This window comes from Coprinopsis cinerea, assembly GCF_000182895.1.
Source record: "Coprinopsis cinerea okayama7#130 chromosome 7 map unlocalized cont3.7, whole genome shotgun sequence".
Lineage (NCBI taxonomy): Eukaryota > Fungi > Basidiomycota > Agaricomycetes > Agaricales > Psathyrellaceae > Coprinopsis > Coprinopsis cinerea.
In genome coordinates, this window is record NW_003307538.1 from 1,997,357 (window position 1) to 2,014,649 (window position 17,293).

The 17,293-nt window shown below is 51.1% G+C and overlaps 4 protein-coding genes across 4 annotated transcripts; 3 read left to right on the forward strand and 1 right to left on the reverse strand.

Moving 5' to 3' along the window:
- Window positions 1-384: 384 nt before the first annotated feature.
- Window positions 385-2,415, forward strand: CC1G_14871 (hypothetical protein). The gene is made up of 11 exons (XM_002910848.1): window positions 385-666; window positions 721-825; window positions 890-930; window positions 990-1,266; window positions 1,314-1,379; window positions 1,432-1,481; window positions 1,534-1,552; window positions 1,607-1,653; window positions 1,710-1,841; window positions 1,898-1,994; window positions 2,049-2,415. Exons 1-11 carry the CDS (start codon window positions 432-434, stop codon window positions 2,393-2,395), a joined length of 1,416 nt encoding a protein of 471 aa, XP_002910894.1. The 5' UTR covers window positions 385-431; the 3' UTR covers window positions 2,396-2,415.
- A 206-nt stretch (window positions 2,416-2,621) lies between these two features.
- Window positions 2,622-9,173, forward strand: CC1G_14872 (ubiquitin-protein ligase; the record flags this gene model as incomplete). The annotated part of the gene is made up of 15 exons (XM_002910849.1): window positions 2,622-2,977; window positions 3,039-3,242; window positions 3,291-4,140; window positions 4,200-4,863; window positions 4,916-5,343; window positions 5,397-6,153; window positions 6,205-6,813; window positions 6,869-7,198; window positions 7,249-7,984; window positions 8,037-8,181; window positions 8,234-8,314; window positions 8,370-8,459; window positions 8,509-8,722; window positions 8,776-8,925; window positions 8,977-9,173. 15 exons carry the CDS (start codon window positions 2,622-2,624, stop codon window positions 9,171-9,173), a joined length of 5,811 nt encoding a protein of 1,936 aa, XP_002910895.1.
- Window positions 9,174-10,127: 954 nt separating this feature from the next.
- Window positions 10,128-10,845, forward strand: CC1G_05660 (hypothetical protein; the record flags this gene model as incomplete). Its single annotated transcript, XM_001831537.1, has 5 exons — window positions 10,128-10,208; window positions 10,263-10,423; window positions 10,480-10,490; window positions 10,549-10,655; window positions 10,720-10,845. The coding sequence occupies 5 exons, from the start codon at window positions 10,128-10,130 to the stop codon at window positions 10,843-10,845; spliced, it is 486 nt and encodes a 161-aa protein (XP_001831589.1).
- Window positions 10,846-11,154: 309 nt separating this feature from the next.
- Window positions 11,155-17,255, reverse strand: CC1G_05661 (clathrin heavy chain 1; the record flags this gene model as incomplete). The annotated part of the gene is made up of 18 exons (XM_001831538.2): window positions 11,155-11,172; window positions 11,234-11,404; window positions 11,471-11,749; window positions 11,800-11,976; window positions 12,032-12,194; window positions 12,246-12,340; window positions 12,393-12,511; window positions 12,567-12,756; window positions 12,814-13,241; window positions 13,297-13,753; window positions 13,804-14,028; window positions 14,084-14,830; window positions 14,882-14,953; window positions 15,005-15,514; window positions 15,568-15,768; window positions 15,823-16,305; window positions 16,357-17,031; window positions 17,163-17,255. The coding sequence occupies 18 exons, from the start codon at window positions 17,253-17,255 to the stop codon at window positions 11,155-11,157; spliced, it is 5,103 nt and encodes a 1,700-aa protein (XP_001831590.2).
- Window positions 17,256-17,293: the final 38 nt, after the last annotated feature.

Consider the following 17,293-nt stretch of genomic DNA (forward strand, 5'->3'; position numbering starts at 1 on the left):
AACTTCTGATAGGTAGCCCCTGGTAACAAGTGACGTCGGCAGCTCACCACGGATTGAATGTAAAGGTATGAGACTGTACATGTATAGACTTCGAGTTGAGAGGCGTCAGGCCTGATGCACCATCAAACCATTCCAAGATGTACCTAGCAGCTGGTCACCGGAACACGGCCGAACCGGGGCCCGGGCAGGAAGCGCCGGAGTACCGAGTGTTGCTGGATAGGAATGTGACATGAAAGGGGCCTCTACTGGGACGGGTAGACTGTAGTCCAGTTGCAACTTGCCGTGTGCGATTCCGGCGTATTCCATTTTGAGACGGCGATGCTACAGTAATACAAGCTTACCAGATCTTGAACCTGGGTCCTCCATTTTCGCCTTGAACCAACTCCACGATTGACCAAACCCAAGAGAGCCCTGAAAACGCGCGGCCCGACATGACTGAAGCTCACAACACCAATAGCAATGCCAGTCCCAACGTCCAAGAGACGTATATCCTCCATCGTACTCCATGGAGGCCACCTGTCGTGAAATCCGCCGAAGGGATCACATTCACTTTGGAAGATGGCAGAAAGGTTATTGATGCTGTTGGCGGTGCTGCTGTAGCGTGTTTGGGAGGCAACCATCCCAAAGTTAGCAGTGCTATCAAAGACCAGTTGGACAAAGTTTCCTGTAAGTTTGATCCCATTAATACTGTGACTTGACACCATTGATCCTCGACGATAGATGTGTACAACATGCAGCTCTCCAATGAGCCAGCTGAAAAGTTGGCAAAGAAGCTGATTGACACGAGCGACGGAGCGTTTGCTCTGGTTGGCTATGCGTCCGGTGGTATGCCAACATTGCGCACGCTGCTGGACGTTATTTAAAACAACTCCATTCTCTTCCCCCCTAGGTTCTGAGGCAATGGAAGGTGTCCTAAAGTTGGCTCGACAGGTTCGCATGCTCAGGCCCCCTCCCTTCTCAAGCTTCATTCCCTGATTGCCACTATTCAGTACTACACCGAAATTGGCCAGCTGGAACGCGTCAATTTCATCGCAAGGAAGTCGTCCTTTCATGGTAACACCCTTGGAACACTGGCGTGCGCGTACCACCCTACCCGACGCGGGTTATACGTCCCATTGCTAGAGAAAGAGCACTTCCATCACGTCTCTCCTGCGTATGCAAAACGATACCAGCGTCCTGACGAAACAGAAGAGCAATACGTGGAACGTCTAAGGCAAGAGCTCGAGGACAAGTTCCTTGAACTTGGTCCCAACACGGTCATAGGATGTAAGTAGGAGCTCCAAGCTTTGACACAGGCTGACCAAGTTTCTCAGTTGTTGCAGAGACGGTGGTAGGCGCGACAACTGGAGTCGTTTCTGCACCGAAGGGTTATTTCAAAGGTAGTCGCGATCCACCCAGCCATGCGTCCGCCGAGTGCTAACCAGAGTTTAGCCGTCAAGTCTGTTTGCGAAAAGTACGGCGCCCTCTTCATTCTTGACGAGGTGAGTCATCTCTGCAGCATGGTGGCTCTCGGAAGTTTACGAGCTAGCCTAGGTTATGTGTGGCATGGGCCGTAAGTCCTAGCATTCTGCCGATACCAGCGCATGGCTAATACTTACATGAGTAGGCATGGGATCACTTCATGCTTGGCAGTCTGTGGGAGATGGAGTTGCAGTAAGTACTGACCTCTCGTTTCTGTTTCTAATCGCACTCATAAAAGGGCATGCTAGCCTGACATCCAAGCTGTTGCAAAGGGCCTCGGTGGAGGATATGCAACCATAGGTGCCATTCTAATGTCACCCAAAGTCGTCAACGGCATCCGACGACAATCCGGTCTTTGGAAACACGGTCATACATACCAGGTGGGTGTCATTCGAATTATCACCAACACCGTGCTCCACATTGACTCGATATCAAGGCGCATCCACTGGCCTGCACAGCGGCGCTGGCCGTCCAGGAGGTCATTGAAGAGGAGAACCTGTTGGAGAACATCCGCACCCAAGGGGCCTACTTTGGTGAGGATCTCTGCTATTATCACGACATCATTTCTGACGATCTATGTCCGCCAGGGAGGGCTTTACGGGAGGCACTGACAAGCCCTTCGTCATTGGTCCGGCCCTTTGTTTTTGATGTGCGGGGCCAGGGAGGATTCTGGGCAGTGGAATTTGATTTCGACAACGCAGAGGCAGCTTCATACGATTTCAAAGGGGAGTCCTTTTCTATCCTCACACAGGCGCAAGCGTTTGAAGATGGATTGATTGTGATGGGGATGTCAGGAGGTGCATCTCTGGATGGAAGCAAAGGAGATACGATCATTTTCGCGCCCGCCTACAATGTGACAAAACAGGAAGTGGAGAAGATTGTGGAATTATTTGCTAGTAGTGTGGAAGAAGTTCTTATGAAGCATCGTGTATGATTATTATGTAGAAAAATGGATTCTTGGGACGAGTAACGAGTCAGTGTAAGTAGTCTGCGTGTGGCGCGTGTATTTGGTACCTTACGTAACATTGGTTAGGGCTCAGACCTGAAGAGGGCTTTCGCGGGTTTCTTCACAACCTTCACAGCGACTTGTAGTCCTTGAAGCTCGTCCTCTTATTCTTTATTTCCAGACCGCTGGATCGATGGCTGGGTGCATGAACTAAATGGATTTAGAACCAATCCATAGCACAGAGGCCACAAGCTCAAGGATTTCGACAACCCAACTACCAGAACAAGACACATCACTACCCACGAATCCAGACACCAGAACCCTGCGCTCAAGTACTCGCTCTCAGGCCGCCAAACAGAAAGCAAGCGCCAAGGGAAAGGGAAAGGAGCGGGCATCGACTTTGGCAGAACAAGAACAACCCACCACCGTCTCCGACGACACCCCAGTCTCCCGCAACACCCGCGCAGCCACTTCGTCAGCAAAAGGGAAGCGAACCAAAGATTCATCTGCAGCAAAAGGCAAAGCAAAGGAAATTCAATCCGAAGACGCTCCACGTAGCAGTGCCAAAAGGTTTGCACAGGTTTACTTCCACCCATCACTTGAACGAAGCCTAATATCATTCTTTCTTCAGGCCTCGTCGAAACATCGCCTCTTCTTCAGCGGCCTTGACAATCAACGAACCCTCAACATCTACCAAAGGAAAGAAACGCGCAACCCAGGAAGCTGACAACGACGACATCGCTGAGCCCTCAACTAAACGCCCGAAGACGACCGCACACTCAAGACGATCGGGACCACCAGCTACACATACCGATATGGCTCCACGAAAGACCAGGTGAGTATCGCAGCTATATGGTCTGGTCGCTCACTGACGGCCCCTCAGAGCATCGACAAGCGCTCGGAACAAGGCAGCATTGAAGTCGAAGATCGCGGCAGCCAGCTCTTCTCGCCTCGAAAACGAAGACGTAGAGATGCTGGATGCCGATTACCAAATGCAGGAGGATTCGGACGTCGAGGAACCCGGCCTTGATTTGGACGAGGCCAAAGGGGAAGGCGCGAAAGATGAGGATAAGCGGGATGCGAACGAGTGTCATGATGACGACGGGCTCGATAACGAGGATAGTGACGATGGGGACGAGGACGGTCCTCACAATACGGGATTAGGCACTTCCAGTGGCGGCCCTCCTCAGCCCAGTCATTCCGGATTTGCGGGCCTCGACGAAACCGCTGCCATGGCGCTTTTCGGTGATTATCGCCAGTTTGGATCCTACATGGTTTCATTATCATCGCGACTCAAGAACATGCTCAACAACATCAAGCCCACCGCCGATCCGACTACTAGACTGCTTACGCTTCAAGAACTAAGCGAATTACTCAGCATCAGCACAGAAGAGACCTTAGCTGGATCGTTCCCCGTGGATTCGTTCGTTCGAGAGCTTGTCAAGATCCTTGGAGGAAAGGGGGCAGACGAAGATGACGATGGTGACGATGACGAAGATGTTGAGCAAGATGAAGATGCTGCACTCGCTGCTGCATTGGCTATGAGCGGAGGCAACCAATACCAGGGGGACGAGAATCCAGAGGCGCAAGTCTTGGCTTGCCGGTGCCTTGCTAACCTCATGGAAGCCCTCCCTGGTGTCGCACATACCGTCGTGTACCACGGCGCTGTCCCTGTCCTGTGCAGCAAACTGATTGAGATTTCGTATATCGATCTTGCAGAGCAAACTCTCAGCGTAAGCATTGTTTCTAGACTCGGAATCTCTTCATATATTTACTTTGATTTATCGTTCAGACTATGGAGAAGATTTCAGAGGAGTTCCCCAGTGCCATCGTGAGAGAGGGAGGCCTTGCAGCACTCCTCAATTATCTCGATTTCTTCTCGATCGCTGTGCAGCGGACCGCTCTGCAGGCTGCAGCCAATTGCTGTCGTAGTGTCTCCGCCGAGCACTTCACCATGATTCGAGAAGTGTGGCCTATCATTCGCAACTGCCTCTCCTACTCGGACCAACGTCTAGTAGAATTTGCTTGTCTGTGCGTTATCCGGGTCATCGATTCATATCATCGCTCCTCCGTCGACAACCTTGAAGCGTTGGTGGATGCACCACTTATCAAGGCAGTCAACCACCTCCTGCTTCCAGCTGGCGGCTCCCCTATCATCGCCTCGAACACCTTCACCCTCCTTCTCAGAGCCCTCGCTACCTCGGCACGGGCCAGTCCCAAGATCACTGTCGCTCTTCTCGAAGCCGATATCGTCGATACCCTATACCAAATCCTGACTGGTGTCCTACCCTCGGCAGTCACCAATGGCAGCGAACAGGGAGATGGAGTCGGTGGGCAAGGCCTGGGTGGGGGCTTGGCGGACATGACAGTGATGGAGAATCTTGCGCACAGACCCAAGGATCAAGTTGAGGAGGCTTTGAGCCTGATCTCGGAACTTCTTCCGCCACTTCCCAAAGGTGAGCTTTAGTAGAACATATGAGATGAATACTGGCTGACGGTTAAATCTAGATGGCGTCTTCGACCACAAAGCATACACGGAGAAGTCGCTGGCTCGTATGGTCAAGGCCAAGGCCAAGGCTGAACGAGCAGCTGCTCGCCAGGCTACTCAAGCGGCCTCGACGACTTCAAGCACGCCAGAACCCAACGCTATGGCCGTGGACAACGCGCCGTCACCTGGACCTGCCTCGACAGCTGGAGATGCGACACCACAAGAAGCTGACGAAGCGGCTTCCACACCTCCCCAGCCGGCGCTCAGCAGGACGGAAATTCTTCGTTCCAAGTCCGCAGTCGTTGACCGCTTCATGCAACTTCTGATTCCCATCCTTGTCGATGTCTACGCCGCCAGTGTCGCCACCGCGGTTAGGGTAAAAACGTTGAACGGGCTTCTCAAGGCAGTTAGCTTTTTGGACGGGGAAGGTATCAAGACAGTCTTGAAGGTACGTACCTCAAGGGATTGTTGCCTCGACATTTCTGACGCTTGTATTTCCAGTTCGTTCCAATAGCCACCTTCGCTTCGTCAATCCTATCCTCTAGGGACCATCCTTCATTCGTCATCGCGGCGTTGCAATTGGTCGAGCTTCTCTTGTCTAAAGCCCCCGCGTTCTACCGGCCCGCGTTCCGCCGAGAAGGTGTTTTCCATGAAGTGGAAAGCTTGGCGGAGAGACAACTCATCGTTTCCAAGTCCAAGGAAAAGGAGAAAGACAAGGAGAAGGATCGCGAAGGCGAACCATCCACCGAACCGCCCAATCCTTTGTCCTCATCCTCTCTTCATGGCTTGAAGAAACTCTCGTCCCTATCACTAGACCCTGAGGATGCAATCACGCTTAGAGCCCGGGTACTCAAGTTCAAGCACATGAGCGAAGAGCAAAATCACTCGGAAGAGGACTCGTTCGATCGACTGCGCACCTTAGTGGACAGGTTTTCTTCGCCAACTGCATCGGAGGATGAATTGTCAGAGGCACTCTGGGAGCTTGCCCAATTGTTCTCATCGCCTCATTCTCCAATCTCGAGCTTCGAGTTGCTCCAGAGCGGTATTGTGGATGGTTTGCTTCGGCTAGCAACTGACGAAGGTCGAATGGTGGGCATCAAGAAACGAAAGGAGCTGCTTCTGGACGCTTTCACCGGAAAGAAGTCGAAAGCCCTACCCAACACGCAAAATCCCTTTGCCACCTTGGTTAAGAAGTTGCAGGAGAGTTTGACGAGGATGGAATCCTTCGAGGTTATCACCGTTTCACAAAACATTGATGGTGTGTGCCTAGTCCATCGACACAAAGACTCCTCTCTAACCAACATTGCAGAATCGAAGCGTAGTTCACCTTCGCTCCTCGCACGACAACTTCGTCTCAGGCTTGTGGCTGATACCGACGGCGATGTTCCTCGTACTTTGAACAACATTGTTGTCTCAATCCACGCCATCGCAACGTTCCAAGCTCTGCACGACTACCTCCGCCCTCGGGTAGCTGGCCTCCTTGGCGGCAGTTCGCGCCTGTCCAGTATGTTCGCTGCTCTGGCTGCGTCCGGTTATCCTACGCCCTTCTCTCGAGGACCTGAAGCCTCCACATCGAGCGCAGGAGCCGCGGCATCTAGCTCTACGCAGGAACAGTCGACCTCGACAGTAACTCGACGACGCAGTCAACGACTCAGCGCGAAGAACAACACCGAGTCTACTGCAGAGACGAATGCACCTTCTACCTCAGCAGCGGCCACAGAGGAGGCACCCCCTTCGACGGGTGCTGCACTTCCTCCTCCAAGCGCAGTGGAATCAGCGCACAGCGACCCTATGCTTGACCCCGACTTCCACGACGATTTCTCCGATGACGACGTTGACGCAGAGGTTTATGATGACGATGTCGACGACCCGGATAATTCTGTGGCTGACAAGACGATTACACTCAACATCAACGAAGGTACGTTGCGTCCAGCAGTGGCCAGTATCACCTTCGCTGATAATTTATCCCATAGATGGCTCCAAGGTTGAAGCACAGACTCCTGATGGTACCCGTGTTGCAACACCGTCTGGATCATCCAAGGACGCCGGCTCTGCATCTTCCTCCAAGGCTGCCTCGGGTTCCCGCGGGTCTTATGCTGCTGCTCTGAAATCGAAACCGACAGACTGGCATCTTCAGTTCTCGATGGATGACCAAGTTCTGCCACTCGATCTCACTATATACGGGGCAATCCATCAGCATGAGATGCGAAAAAAGACGGGCGCTCTTCCGTTGCACATGATCTGGCAGAGCATCTATACCATCAAGTTCAAGAAGGTCCCTGGGCCTCCACCGACACCGGAATGTAAGTCATCGTTTACAATCGTATTGGAACATTCTCTGATTGTTGCTTAGCTCGCTCAGATCATTCTGATGTTGGTCAAAAGCGGAGTCCCAGTCCTAGCCTTTCATCACTCCCTGAGGATGCAGCACCAACCAAGATTCTGCGCCTGTTGCGTGTCCTCAGCCAGCTCAACACCTTGGAGGCAGAACGCTCGGGCCATGATGCTGACAAGAGGACATTGGCAGATTCGGCTTTCGTGAACAACAAGCTCTCCGCCAAGCTAACAAGGCAACTGGAGGAACCCATGATTGTCGCCAGCTCTTGTTTGCCAGACTGGGCCGTCGACCTCCCACAGCACTTCCCCTTCTTGTTCCCATTCGCCACCCGCTACAACTTCCTCCAATCCACCTCATTTGGATATGCCCGCTTGATCCTGAAGTGGCAAAGCCAACAAAACCGCGGTGGATCCGATAGTTCGAGAAGAGATGAAGGCATTGGGTTCCTCGGACGTCTTCAACGCCAGAAGGTTCGAATTTCTCGCAAGCACATCTTGGAATCGGCCGTCAAGGTGTTCGAATTGTACGGATCGTCGTCGTCTGTTTTGGAGGTGGAATATTTCGAGGAGGTCGGGACAGGTTTGGGACCAACGCTGGAGTTCTACTCGCTCGTCTCGAAGGAGTTCGCACGCAAGGATCTGAAGATTTGGAGAGATAACGATGCTTCGGGGCCAGGTTCATATGTTTCGCATCCTCATGGATTGTACCCCGCACCGATTAGCCGAGAAGATATCATCAGCGATGGTGGACAGTATGTGATCTCTCTGTCTCTCTTAACGAGTTTGATATTAACCTCCGTGCAGAAAGCGAACTCATATCCTGAGGGTCATCGGGCAATTTGTTGCCAAGGCCATGTTGGATTCTCGAATCATTGATCTCTCCTTCAGCAAGGTGTTCCTCAAAATTGTGCTCGGTGAAGAAGTGCCTATCACCATCGCCTCACTCAAGGTATGTTTCCCGGTGTCGCGTTGCATTGAAGACTCGCTGACCTGCATTCCAGCTCGTGGATCCTTCCCTTGCAAAATCGCTGAGCCAACTCCAAGCCATCGCATCGGAGCCAACGGAACCTCCAACAGATCCAGTAAGCTTCCACTGGACTCAGTTGGGAATGATTGAAGTACTGACCCGATTGAAAGCTACAGAGGAAGATTGCTGAAATTGAGAAGGTTAACATTGAGGACCTTGCTCTTGACTTCACTATCCCAGGTTACGACATCGAGCTGAGGGTACGTCGCCTTTTTTCGCTAATAGGAAAACTAACTGACATTGGTTTAGCCCGGAGGGCGAGACATTCCGGTGACATCTGCCAACGTCTACGATTACATCGACGAAGTGTTGGATGCAATCTTGGGCAAGGGAATCCAGGTTCAAGCGAAGGCATTTAGGGAAGGATTCTCCAAGGTGTTCCCCATCGACGACTTGCGTGCTTTCACTGCCGACGAACTCGTGATGCTCTTCGGGAACACTGAGGAAGACTGGTGCATCGAGAGTATGTGTTTTTGACAAGCATCGTGATCTAGTACTTACTGTTCATTTCTCCAGCGCTTTCCGAGTCCATCAAAGCTGATCATGGCTTCAACGTGGACAGTCGATCCATTCGATACTTGTTGGAGATCATGGCGGAATTCGATGTTCCAACAAGGAGAGCTTACTTGCAATTCATCACTGGGAGTCCCAAACTTCCAATTGGAGGTTAGTGAATGCATACCAACTGATCTTTGGCCCAGCTAACTCGTCAAATAGGTTTCAAGGGTCTAAATCCTCCGTTGACCGTCGTTCGCAAACCACACGAAGCGCCTCTGACCGCCGACGACTACCTGCCGAGCGTCATGACCTGCGTGAACTACCTCAAGCTGCCCGAGTACAGCTCCAAAGAAGTGATGAGAGAGAAGTTGTGTATCGCCATTCAAGAGGGTGTTGGAAGTTTCCACTTGTCATAATTCTTTTCTTTCCTGCATTTACCACTAGCACGACAGAGACTCCTAGTAATATTCCAATCCGCAGTATTTGTGTACCATCACTTGTCTTTTTGTGTCCTTGTTTTCTTCATTCAATTATACTTAGAATCGAGCAAGTCCAATAAATATGATATTATTATCCTCCTAGTGGTCAGGGGATGACTGTATGGTTTCAGATGAGAAAAGGGACTCTGAGGAATAGCGTCACTGCTTTGAGTCCATCTATGCATACTACAATTGGCAACCCTAGAGTGCAGCCAGCTGAAACAGGACGCAGACCAGGAAGCGTCACTCCAGCTGAAAGACCATCCAATCATTGTCGATGGGCTGAGTCCCATTATGTCGACACTCGTTGCGCTGGCGATGTGCCGAAACCCATTTCTGTGGACCTTTGAATACACATGCCATACATAGTCTGGCCGGATCTGAATGAGCTGGCTCCGGGAATGTGCACCTGTGTCGCGGTTGATATACGGACACAGTCGGTAAGTATCCATTGATATGGAAGCTGGGCAGATAGGCTGAGAAGATCCGAACGTTATCCAAGGTCCTCGGGCATGGATATCGCTTTCCATCCCTCCCTTTACCCAGCCCGCGTCCGAACTTCCGCAGGTCAAAATCCGTCAGTCTTGGCAACGCGCCCCGCCCGCCCAGTCCGCGACGACCTGAAAGCTTAGAGCTTGTTAAGACATTGTGCGGCTCTTGCTCAGGTATTCAGTTTTTATTCGACCATGCTATCTGGTCCCTTTTTTCAGCCATTGCCGTGGGCCGTTATCTTTTTATTCAATTCAATCATACGGACCTTGCGCCCTCCTCCTGGACCAAAGTCAAAATTGCGCCCGGAGAATATCCTGCTCTGAACCAAGCGCATAAAAGGGTGACTTTATCCGTAGCCACACTAGCCCAACACGTTCTTTCTTTCCCTACTCCAGCTAAATGAAGTTTGCCCAGAATCTTAGCGTTACTTCCAGTCTTCCTGCAGAAGACGTGGAAAGGATTAAACAGTGGATCGCAGCTGTGAGTGGACTACGGAAATCCATTGACCAATCTGATTTTATGGCCCTTGATTAGATGGTTGGCGATTTTGAGTGCCAGAACCCTAATATGGTCGACAAATATTATGAAGAGGGTGGGCGCCTTGAGATTCCAGGTGGCCAGACAATCACTGGGAAAGATATGTTAAGATCCCACTACGCCTGGATGTTCAAAGGAGCAAACCAAACCAAATGGACGTCAGTATTGTCTTCCAGTCTACCCTTATGTGTAGTCATGCTAACCCTCTTGTCAGGCTACACACAGGTGATTTCGTCACACTTTCAGAAACGGAGCCGAAAACTAAGAGCACGAACCTGTCCAGCGAATATTGCAGGAAATCAGATCTACCTCGGCCTGAAGGGTGTAGTATCCAACAAACACAAAGCCGTCGAACCGACATTAAACATGTTGCTGGAGAAAGACATGAACGTACGTGTTTCCTCATTCTCCCAGGTCGACGTCTAGACTTACGTATCCGCTATAAATATACCAGTCCTCGAAGATAAAGGCAATGAGGCTCTTTGGAGAGGATGTCATGTCCATGTACGATACCATGGGTCTTCAAACTGCTGGCTCTCCAGCCCCTGGTGTCGCCAACGTAACTAGGAGCTTCAACTGAGGCTGACTGTCCACCCCCACCCCCCAATTCGGCTCGTCCATCCACCCAGCCTGGATTCTCCTTTGGATGCTTGTAACTAAGTTGTAGCCGGCTTCTGGATTCTGTACCTTTGACGCTCAACCATAAGAATATGATATGGCTTCCTTCAGAAATCCCCGACTTCGAACATTTCAACCCCTGTCCTCGTAAGCAACACAAATCCAAAGAACAGCCATATCGCTCGTACGAAGAAAAAACCCAATGCATTAAAAGCGCATACATACAAAATTATTACAAAAAAAGCGAAGAGAAAACGAGAAACGTCTACTATCAGAACCCAGTCATCGCCTACAAACCCCAAACATATCAGCACAATCCACCTCAAAAATAAACGTCATAATCCACTCACGTAAGGCATGCCGTTTAATGGCGGAGCCGCTGCCGCACCAAACCCACCGTTCTCGAGCAATAGTCGGTTTCCAAAGCCACCAGGGTTGATGATAGGTGCGTCAGCTTCGGCTTGTTCTTTTTGAGCGTCCTTCTTTGAGCGCTCCTTGACTTCCTTCTCGAGTTGAGCCATCTGGAAAAGAAAGGGGGATGATTAGCACCAAACCCCAAGGGTATTGAAGAACCCTAATCAACGCACCTTCTCAACCCGCGTTCTCTCGATCTGGATCTTGTATGGCATGTAGAAGTCATTCAAACCATGCTGCCATGAAAGCTCCATGACCACATCAGAGCGCAAGAGGTCGAAGCAAATGTAAAGCATCGCGGCGAAGCACTCCTTGTTTCCAATGTCGACGAAATACGAGAGGAGCTCCTCGGCAACTTCTGTCGAGTTGGAAGTGGCAGCGGTGACCATGGCATCCTTGTAAAGCTTGTCTTGCTTTGACAAGGCTATCGACTCTTCCCAGCGCGAGTTTTTCTAATCAACGATTAGCATAAGCAACAACCATACGACATAAGGACACATACCTTGTAGAGGTGAGCAGCCAATCGTCGGAACTCGAGGAGCTCGTGCTTCTCCAGCCGTTTAGCAAGAGCAATGTTGTTGAAGTTGTCAAAGCTATCAATCGAATCTCGCAAGGTCTTGTAATCCTCCTCTTCAATCAAAAGATCGTTGTAGGCATCGTTGACAGCCTCGATGTTAAGCTGAACAATAACACTTTAATGCGAACTCCCTACTGCGGAGATGATCGATACTCACATGTTGGACAGCAATCAAATACGACCGGATGAGAGGGATATGATCAATCTGCCTGAACATGCGAACCACTCGACTATGGTCGATTCGGGGGATCATCACAGTGAGCAGGTCGGTGAGCAAGGTAGGTTGCTCTTGCAGATAGAAGGTAAGGGCCTTGTAGTAGCTAAAGTAATACGTCAGCGACATGCCAGGAGGAAGCCAAAAAAAAACCTACATCTCGACGTTCGCAGCACGGACGATGACATCCTTGAACTGATTGTGCTCCCAGGCATCAGCAGAGCGCTCAATCATAGCCAACGAAGCGTTATCCTATACAAGATGCATAAGCAACCATTCCATGATAGTGGTGAAAGGCACTTACGAATTCATCGTATTTGATGTAGAGGAAGACAAGCTCGGGCCAGAGATGAGCCTTCTCAGTGGCACGGATGACCTTGGGGATGTTGATACGAGCAACGAACAACTTGAGATGTTCCATGACTTGAAACCAAAACATAAGTCCCCAAACCGAATTCCGCCAGACAAAACCACTCACGCTTAGCAGGCTTGTACTTGCTGAGCAGGATAGCAAGCTCAGTGAAAATACCCATATGAGCACGCTCCAAGCTCAAACCAGCCTCCAACAAGTTGATGATCTCTTCAAAGTGGCCTCGGCGCTCATACATGGCAATGAGAGCAGCCAACTCTTCAGCATGGACGATGATGTTGAGACCGCAAATTTGAGCCTACAGAAACACCCATTCAGCCCTTCGTCCACCTTGCAAAACCATGGGAGCACTTACCAAGCGGAACTCTCCCTTCTCAACACAAGCAGCATGAACCTGCTTCCAAACCTGGGTATTTCCAGCTTTGCGAGCACTCTCAACCGCAGCCTGGTTTTCACCAAGGTAGATGAGGGTGGTAGCCAAACGGGCCCAGTTGGAAATGCTAGTGAACAACAACTTGGCAGCCTGGTACAACTCGTCCTCGAAACACTTCTCTCCAACAACGAGGATGTCCGCAACGTTGGTCATGCCCAAAAAGTCTTCCATGTCGTGGAGACGGTCGGTCTTGGCATAGGCATAGGCAAGCTCGGTGTCGATCTTGGGCTCGCGGAGGGTCTTGCGGGCCATCTGGAGGTATCGGACGAGGTCGTCGTGCTTGCCAGCATGGTTGGCGATCTCGATGACTTCCTCAAAGTTGGAGGGGTCCTGAGCCTTGATGTACGAATCTACAGACGGCGATGAGCACCGCTGAACCACCCAAAGAAATAGAACATTACGCACCAACAGAGTCCTTGATACGAAGACCATCCAACTGAGCCTTGGCCAATCGACTCCAGACGGCAGGCTCGTTGATCTTGTTGGCATAATCATATCCACGATCAATGGACACAATATGCTCAACGAGGACGTTGATAGCCATAACATGTTGGTCATGCTTCTTGTAAATGGTCAACGCCTCCTCGTACAACCCGTGCTCAGTCGCAATCTTGGCAATCTCAGCAGCATCATAGTTGTTCAACTTGTTGATGTAGCCGACGACCTTGCCCTTGTCGGAACGGATGGCAGTCAGGAGGAGCAAGTTCTGGAGGTTCTTGTTGTCGCTGAAGGGCGAGGGCTCGATGACGATCTTCTCCAAGAGCTCGATCAACTCGATGGGGAGGTCAGCTTGCAAGAAGGCCTTGACGGTGACCGAGACATCGTCGGGGTCAGTGCACTCGGGAAGGGCGGTAGCGACAATCTGCAGAGAAATTCAGCAATACGTACAAGTACATGCGCACTCAGACTTACCTGGTCGATGAGAGCACGTCGGTGAATGTTCTCGCCAACGAGGACTTGCGCCCAGAGTTCAGGTTGTCTGCGCTTCACCAAGTAGCGAGCTTGTTGCTTGAACATCGAGTTCTCATTGGTGATGGCGATCAACTCATCGTCGCAGAAGCCCTTTGCATAGGCGATGTATGCAAGGTAAGGATCACGTTTCTCACAGAATTTACCGACGACCAAAGGCTCGTAGAGCTATAAAACAAACGTTAGCCAGGCAGCCGTGGATAAAGAATATGAAAGGACATACGTTGTTCTCCTTCAAGAACTGCTCAGGGTTGTTGTTGCTGTCGATGTAGATCTTGGCCATGGCATTGAAAACGGCAGGATCCTGGCTTCCGCTCTGAACACGAGCTTCAAGCCAAGGCAGGATCAACTTCAACCTATTGCGCTGCTCGACCTCCTGGACAAGCTCATCGATGGGGAAGTTGCCAGTCACAGACGCAAGGAGACTCTTGATGGTAGTCTCATCGCAGTCAACGTCCAAAAGACCACCAATGACTTGAGGAGTGCGGACAGAGTTGACACGCTGGACGTAGACCTCGATGAACTTGGTGAGGCCGTTCTGGTAGAGGTACAACACGAGGTCATGAACAAAGTCGAAGCGGTCGCAGACGATGATGAGAGGGAGTTGGTCCTGAAGCTTGGCCTCCTTGAGGAAGTTCTTGACCTTCTCCGGGTTGTAAAAGTTGCTCTCCCTGCAAATGCGCTCGACTTCACGGATCTGGCCGGTGCGTGTGGCAGCTTGGATGTATTTGAAGTGAACTTCAGGATCCTCGCTGAGGTTGACGATGGAGCCAAGGTAGTAGTAGAGACCTTCGAAGCTCTTGAACGACTCGAACATCTCAATCAGCTTGATGGGTCCGAGGATGTCGGAGTACTTGGTGGCAATCTGGATGACGACTTGCAAGTTCTGGCGGATGTTGACCTTCAACATTTCTTGCAAGCAAGCGAAGGATTGCTCAGTGGTGAGCCTGCTGAAGTAGTTGACGAGCCACTGAAAAGAGAATCAGTGAATGATCAAGGGCTGGTGTGAGAGGAAACGTACATCGGGTTGAAGTCCAGCGGTATGGACGATGGCACGCTTGATGTCGGCGATATCCTCGTAGTGCTCGAGAGCCTGAAAACAAAGCGGTCAGACGGAATACTACAGAAAATAATCTTCACATACCCGTTGCAAAAGGCCTGCCTTCTCGCAAAGGTTGGCAATACGAGGTCGGTCGTAGTGGGTGAACATCTCGTTTCCGAGAATGGCATCCGCAACCTGAGGGGCATGAACCAAGTTCATCTCCAAGAGACGAGTCTGGAGATGACCCTGCTCAGGCTTGTTATCCTTGAGGGCATCCAAAAGGAACGAGGTGGCCGGTTGGATCATGTTCTGGGACATGAAGATATCGACAACCCGCTCAACGTCGACCAGAGGACCGGTCTCATCGTTGACGAGTTGGGACGCAAACTCGGCACCCTTCTCAGGTGATGTACGCATGATATGTTGGAGGAGGGCGGTATAGTCAGGGGTATATCCGACCTTCTTGGAGTAGAGAACGATCTTGTCGGTCTGACCGGTCTCTGCAAAGCAAGCGATGACCTTGTTGGGAACGTTGGCGCGCAGGTAGACGCTCAACGCGAGAGTCATATCGTGAAGACGAACGATATCACCAAGCTCTTCGCTGCAAGTCAACTGCAATGGAGCTTGTCAGGAAAGCAGGGAGAGGAGGAGGGGTAAACACAAACCTTGTTCTCCTTCAACCACTTCTCGAGAAGTTGCTTACGGCCCTGTTGAAGAACAGGGCGGGCAAGTTCCAATGATTCGAGATGGTTGAGTTCACCCTTCTCCAAGAGAATACCAAAGTATTGGAGGATAGGGGACAAGCCACCAGGAGGAGCTGGGGCTTGCTTGAAGGACTCGATGACAGCATTGGTACGCAGAATACCCTGAACGGGAACCAATTAGATATAGGCCTCCAGGCAAATGACGGCGCGACTTACTCTCGGCGAGTTGGCAGCAACCTTTGCAGCCTCCCCGTACTGGCCAGCAGCGAACAACTGTTGGTACTGCTTCACGTACAAATCGTCCGCACCAGGAAGGTTGGCCCGACTGGCAAGTTTGAACGCGAGCTCCGTGTTGTTGAGGGTGGAGAGGATGTAAGGAATGATGGTCTGATCATCGACGTTGACACTGAGGACTTGACCCTTCTTGTTGACACCAATGATACCGTTGGTAGCTTCATGCTCGGCGGTGACGAAGATGGTCTCGCCGGAAATACGGTTCATGTAGATGCACGCGCCGCTCTCCAAGTCGTAAAGGTGGATGAAGCCGTACTTGGAGACCATGTAGATGATTCCATGCTTCTTGGAGATCTGCATGGCCACGGGGAAGTCGTTCGTTGCCTCGGGAGGGAAGTAGACATCGACGTTCTTCTTGGTGAAAGGTGGGTCGGGAGCTTGGTGGTCAATTTCGACGATATGGAGCTGAAGGCGGGATTTAGGACACGGTCACAATGACAAGAGAAGCAGGCATACCTTGGCACCAGTTGCAGTTCGCACAGCGAACGTGAACAGCTTGGTGGGTTTCTGGTGACCATCCAACTTGATTTCTGCAAACGCAGCAGCGTGACCTTCGATAGGCTGGCTAACTCCACGTTCCCTGCTGTACAGCTGCATGGATCCCTTGACCTTGAATGCAGAGGGATTGGTGGTGTTTCCAGAGATACCAATGAGCACCAGCCATTTCTCATCGGGCGTGACGCGGTAGTTGATAATCTGGGTGCCAGCGAGGGTCGGGTGACGGTCGAAGACCTTCTGCGGGGGCGATGTCTGGTCTGCGATTGACCAGTGATACACGGCGGTCTCGGTGACCATACCGATAGTCGTCTCAGAAACCCATTTCCAGAACACGATATCTTCGTTATTAACGTGGTTCTTGACCTTCTGCTTCGTCTCGATATTGAAAATCTGCAATGTCCGCTGGGCTGAGAGGAGGCGAATATCAGTCAGGGACGAGTTAGTTGATGGCGGTATGATATACGTGCCTTTCAGGGCGAGAATCTTCTTGGTTGGGTGCATAATAGCTGAATCCGCAGTAATTGGCCGTCGCAGGACATTGTTGGCATCGGTAAGGTCGATGATGACGACTTGGTTCTGCTCATTGATTTTCTCGCGAACACAGATGAAATGGTCGGATTCAAGGGTCAGAGTCTGAATTTCAAGTAGTTTAATTGATCGGAAATGAATTTTAGTGGGTTCGGAAGACAAACCTGTGATACGTCGCAGAAGACGGACGGAGTGAGCGGATGCACGTCAGCGATGTGAGAGACGCGTCAACGCACCTGGAAAGAGATTGAAGCTGGCTGAACGCCCAAACTCGAGAGCTGCAGGTGTTCGCAGAAAGCGATTGGTTTTGAGATGTCTGCAGCGGCCATTGCAGAAGAATTAAGTCCAGTCGGACGTCGAGGATTAT

Excerpts from the sequence above, each read along its gene's own strand:
- CC1G_14871 (XM_002910848.1), top strand. The coding sequence starts at position 432 with ATGACTGAAGCTCACAACACCAATAGCAATGCCAGTCCCAACGTCCAA. Across the intron at positions 931-989 it reads TCCTAAAGTTGGCTCGACAG|TACTACACCGAAATTGGCCA; the intron begins GTTCGCATGCTC and ends GCCACTATTCAG. Across the intron at positions 1,995-2,048 it reads CACCCAAGGGGCCTACTTTG|GGAGGGCTTTACGGGAGGCA; the intron begins GTGAGGATCTCT and ends TATGTCCGCCAG.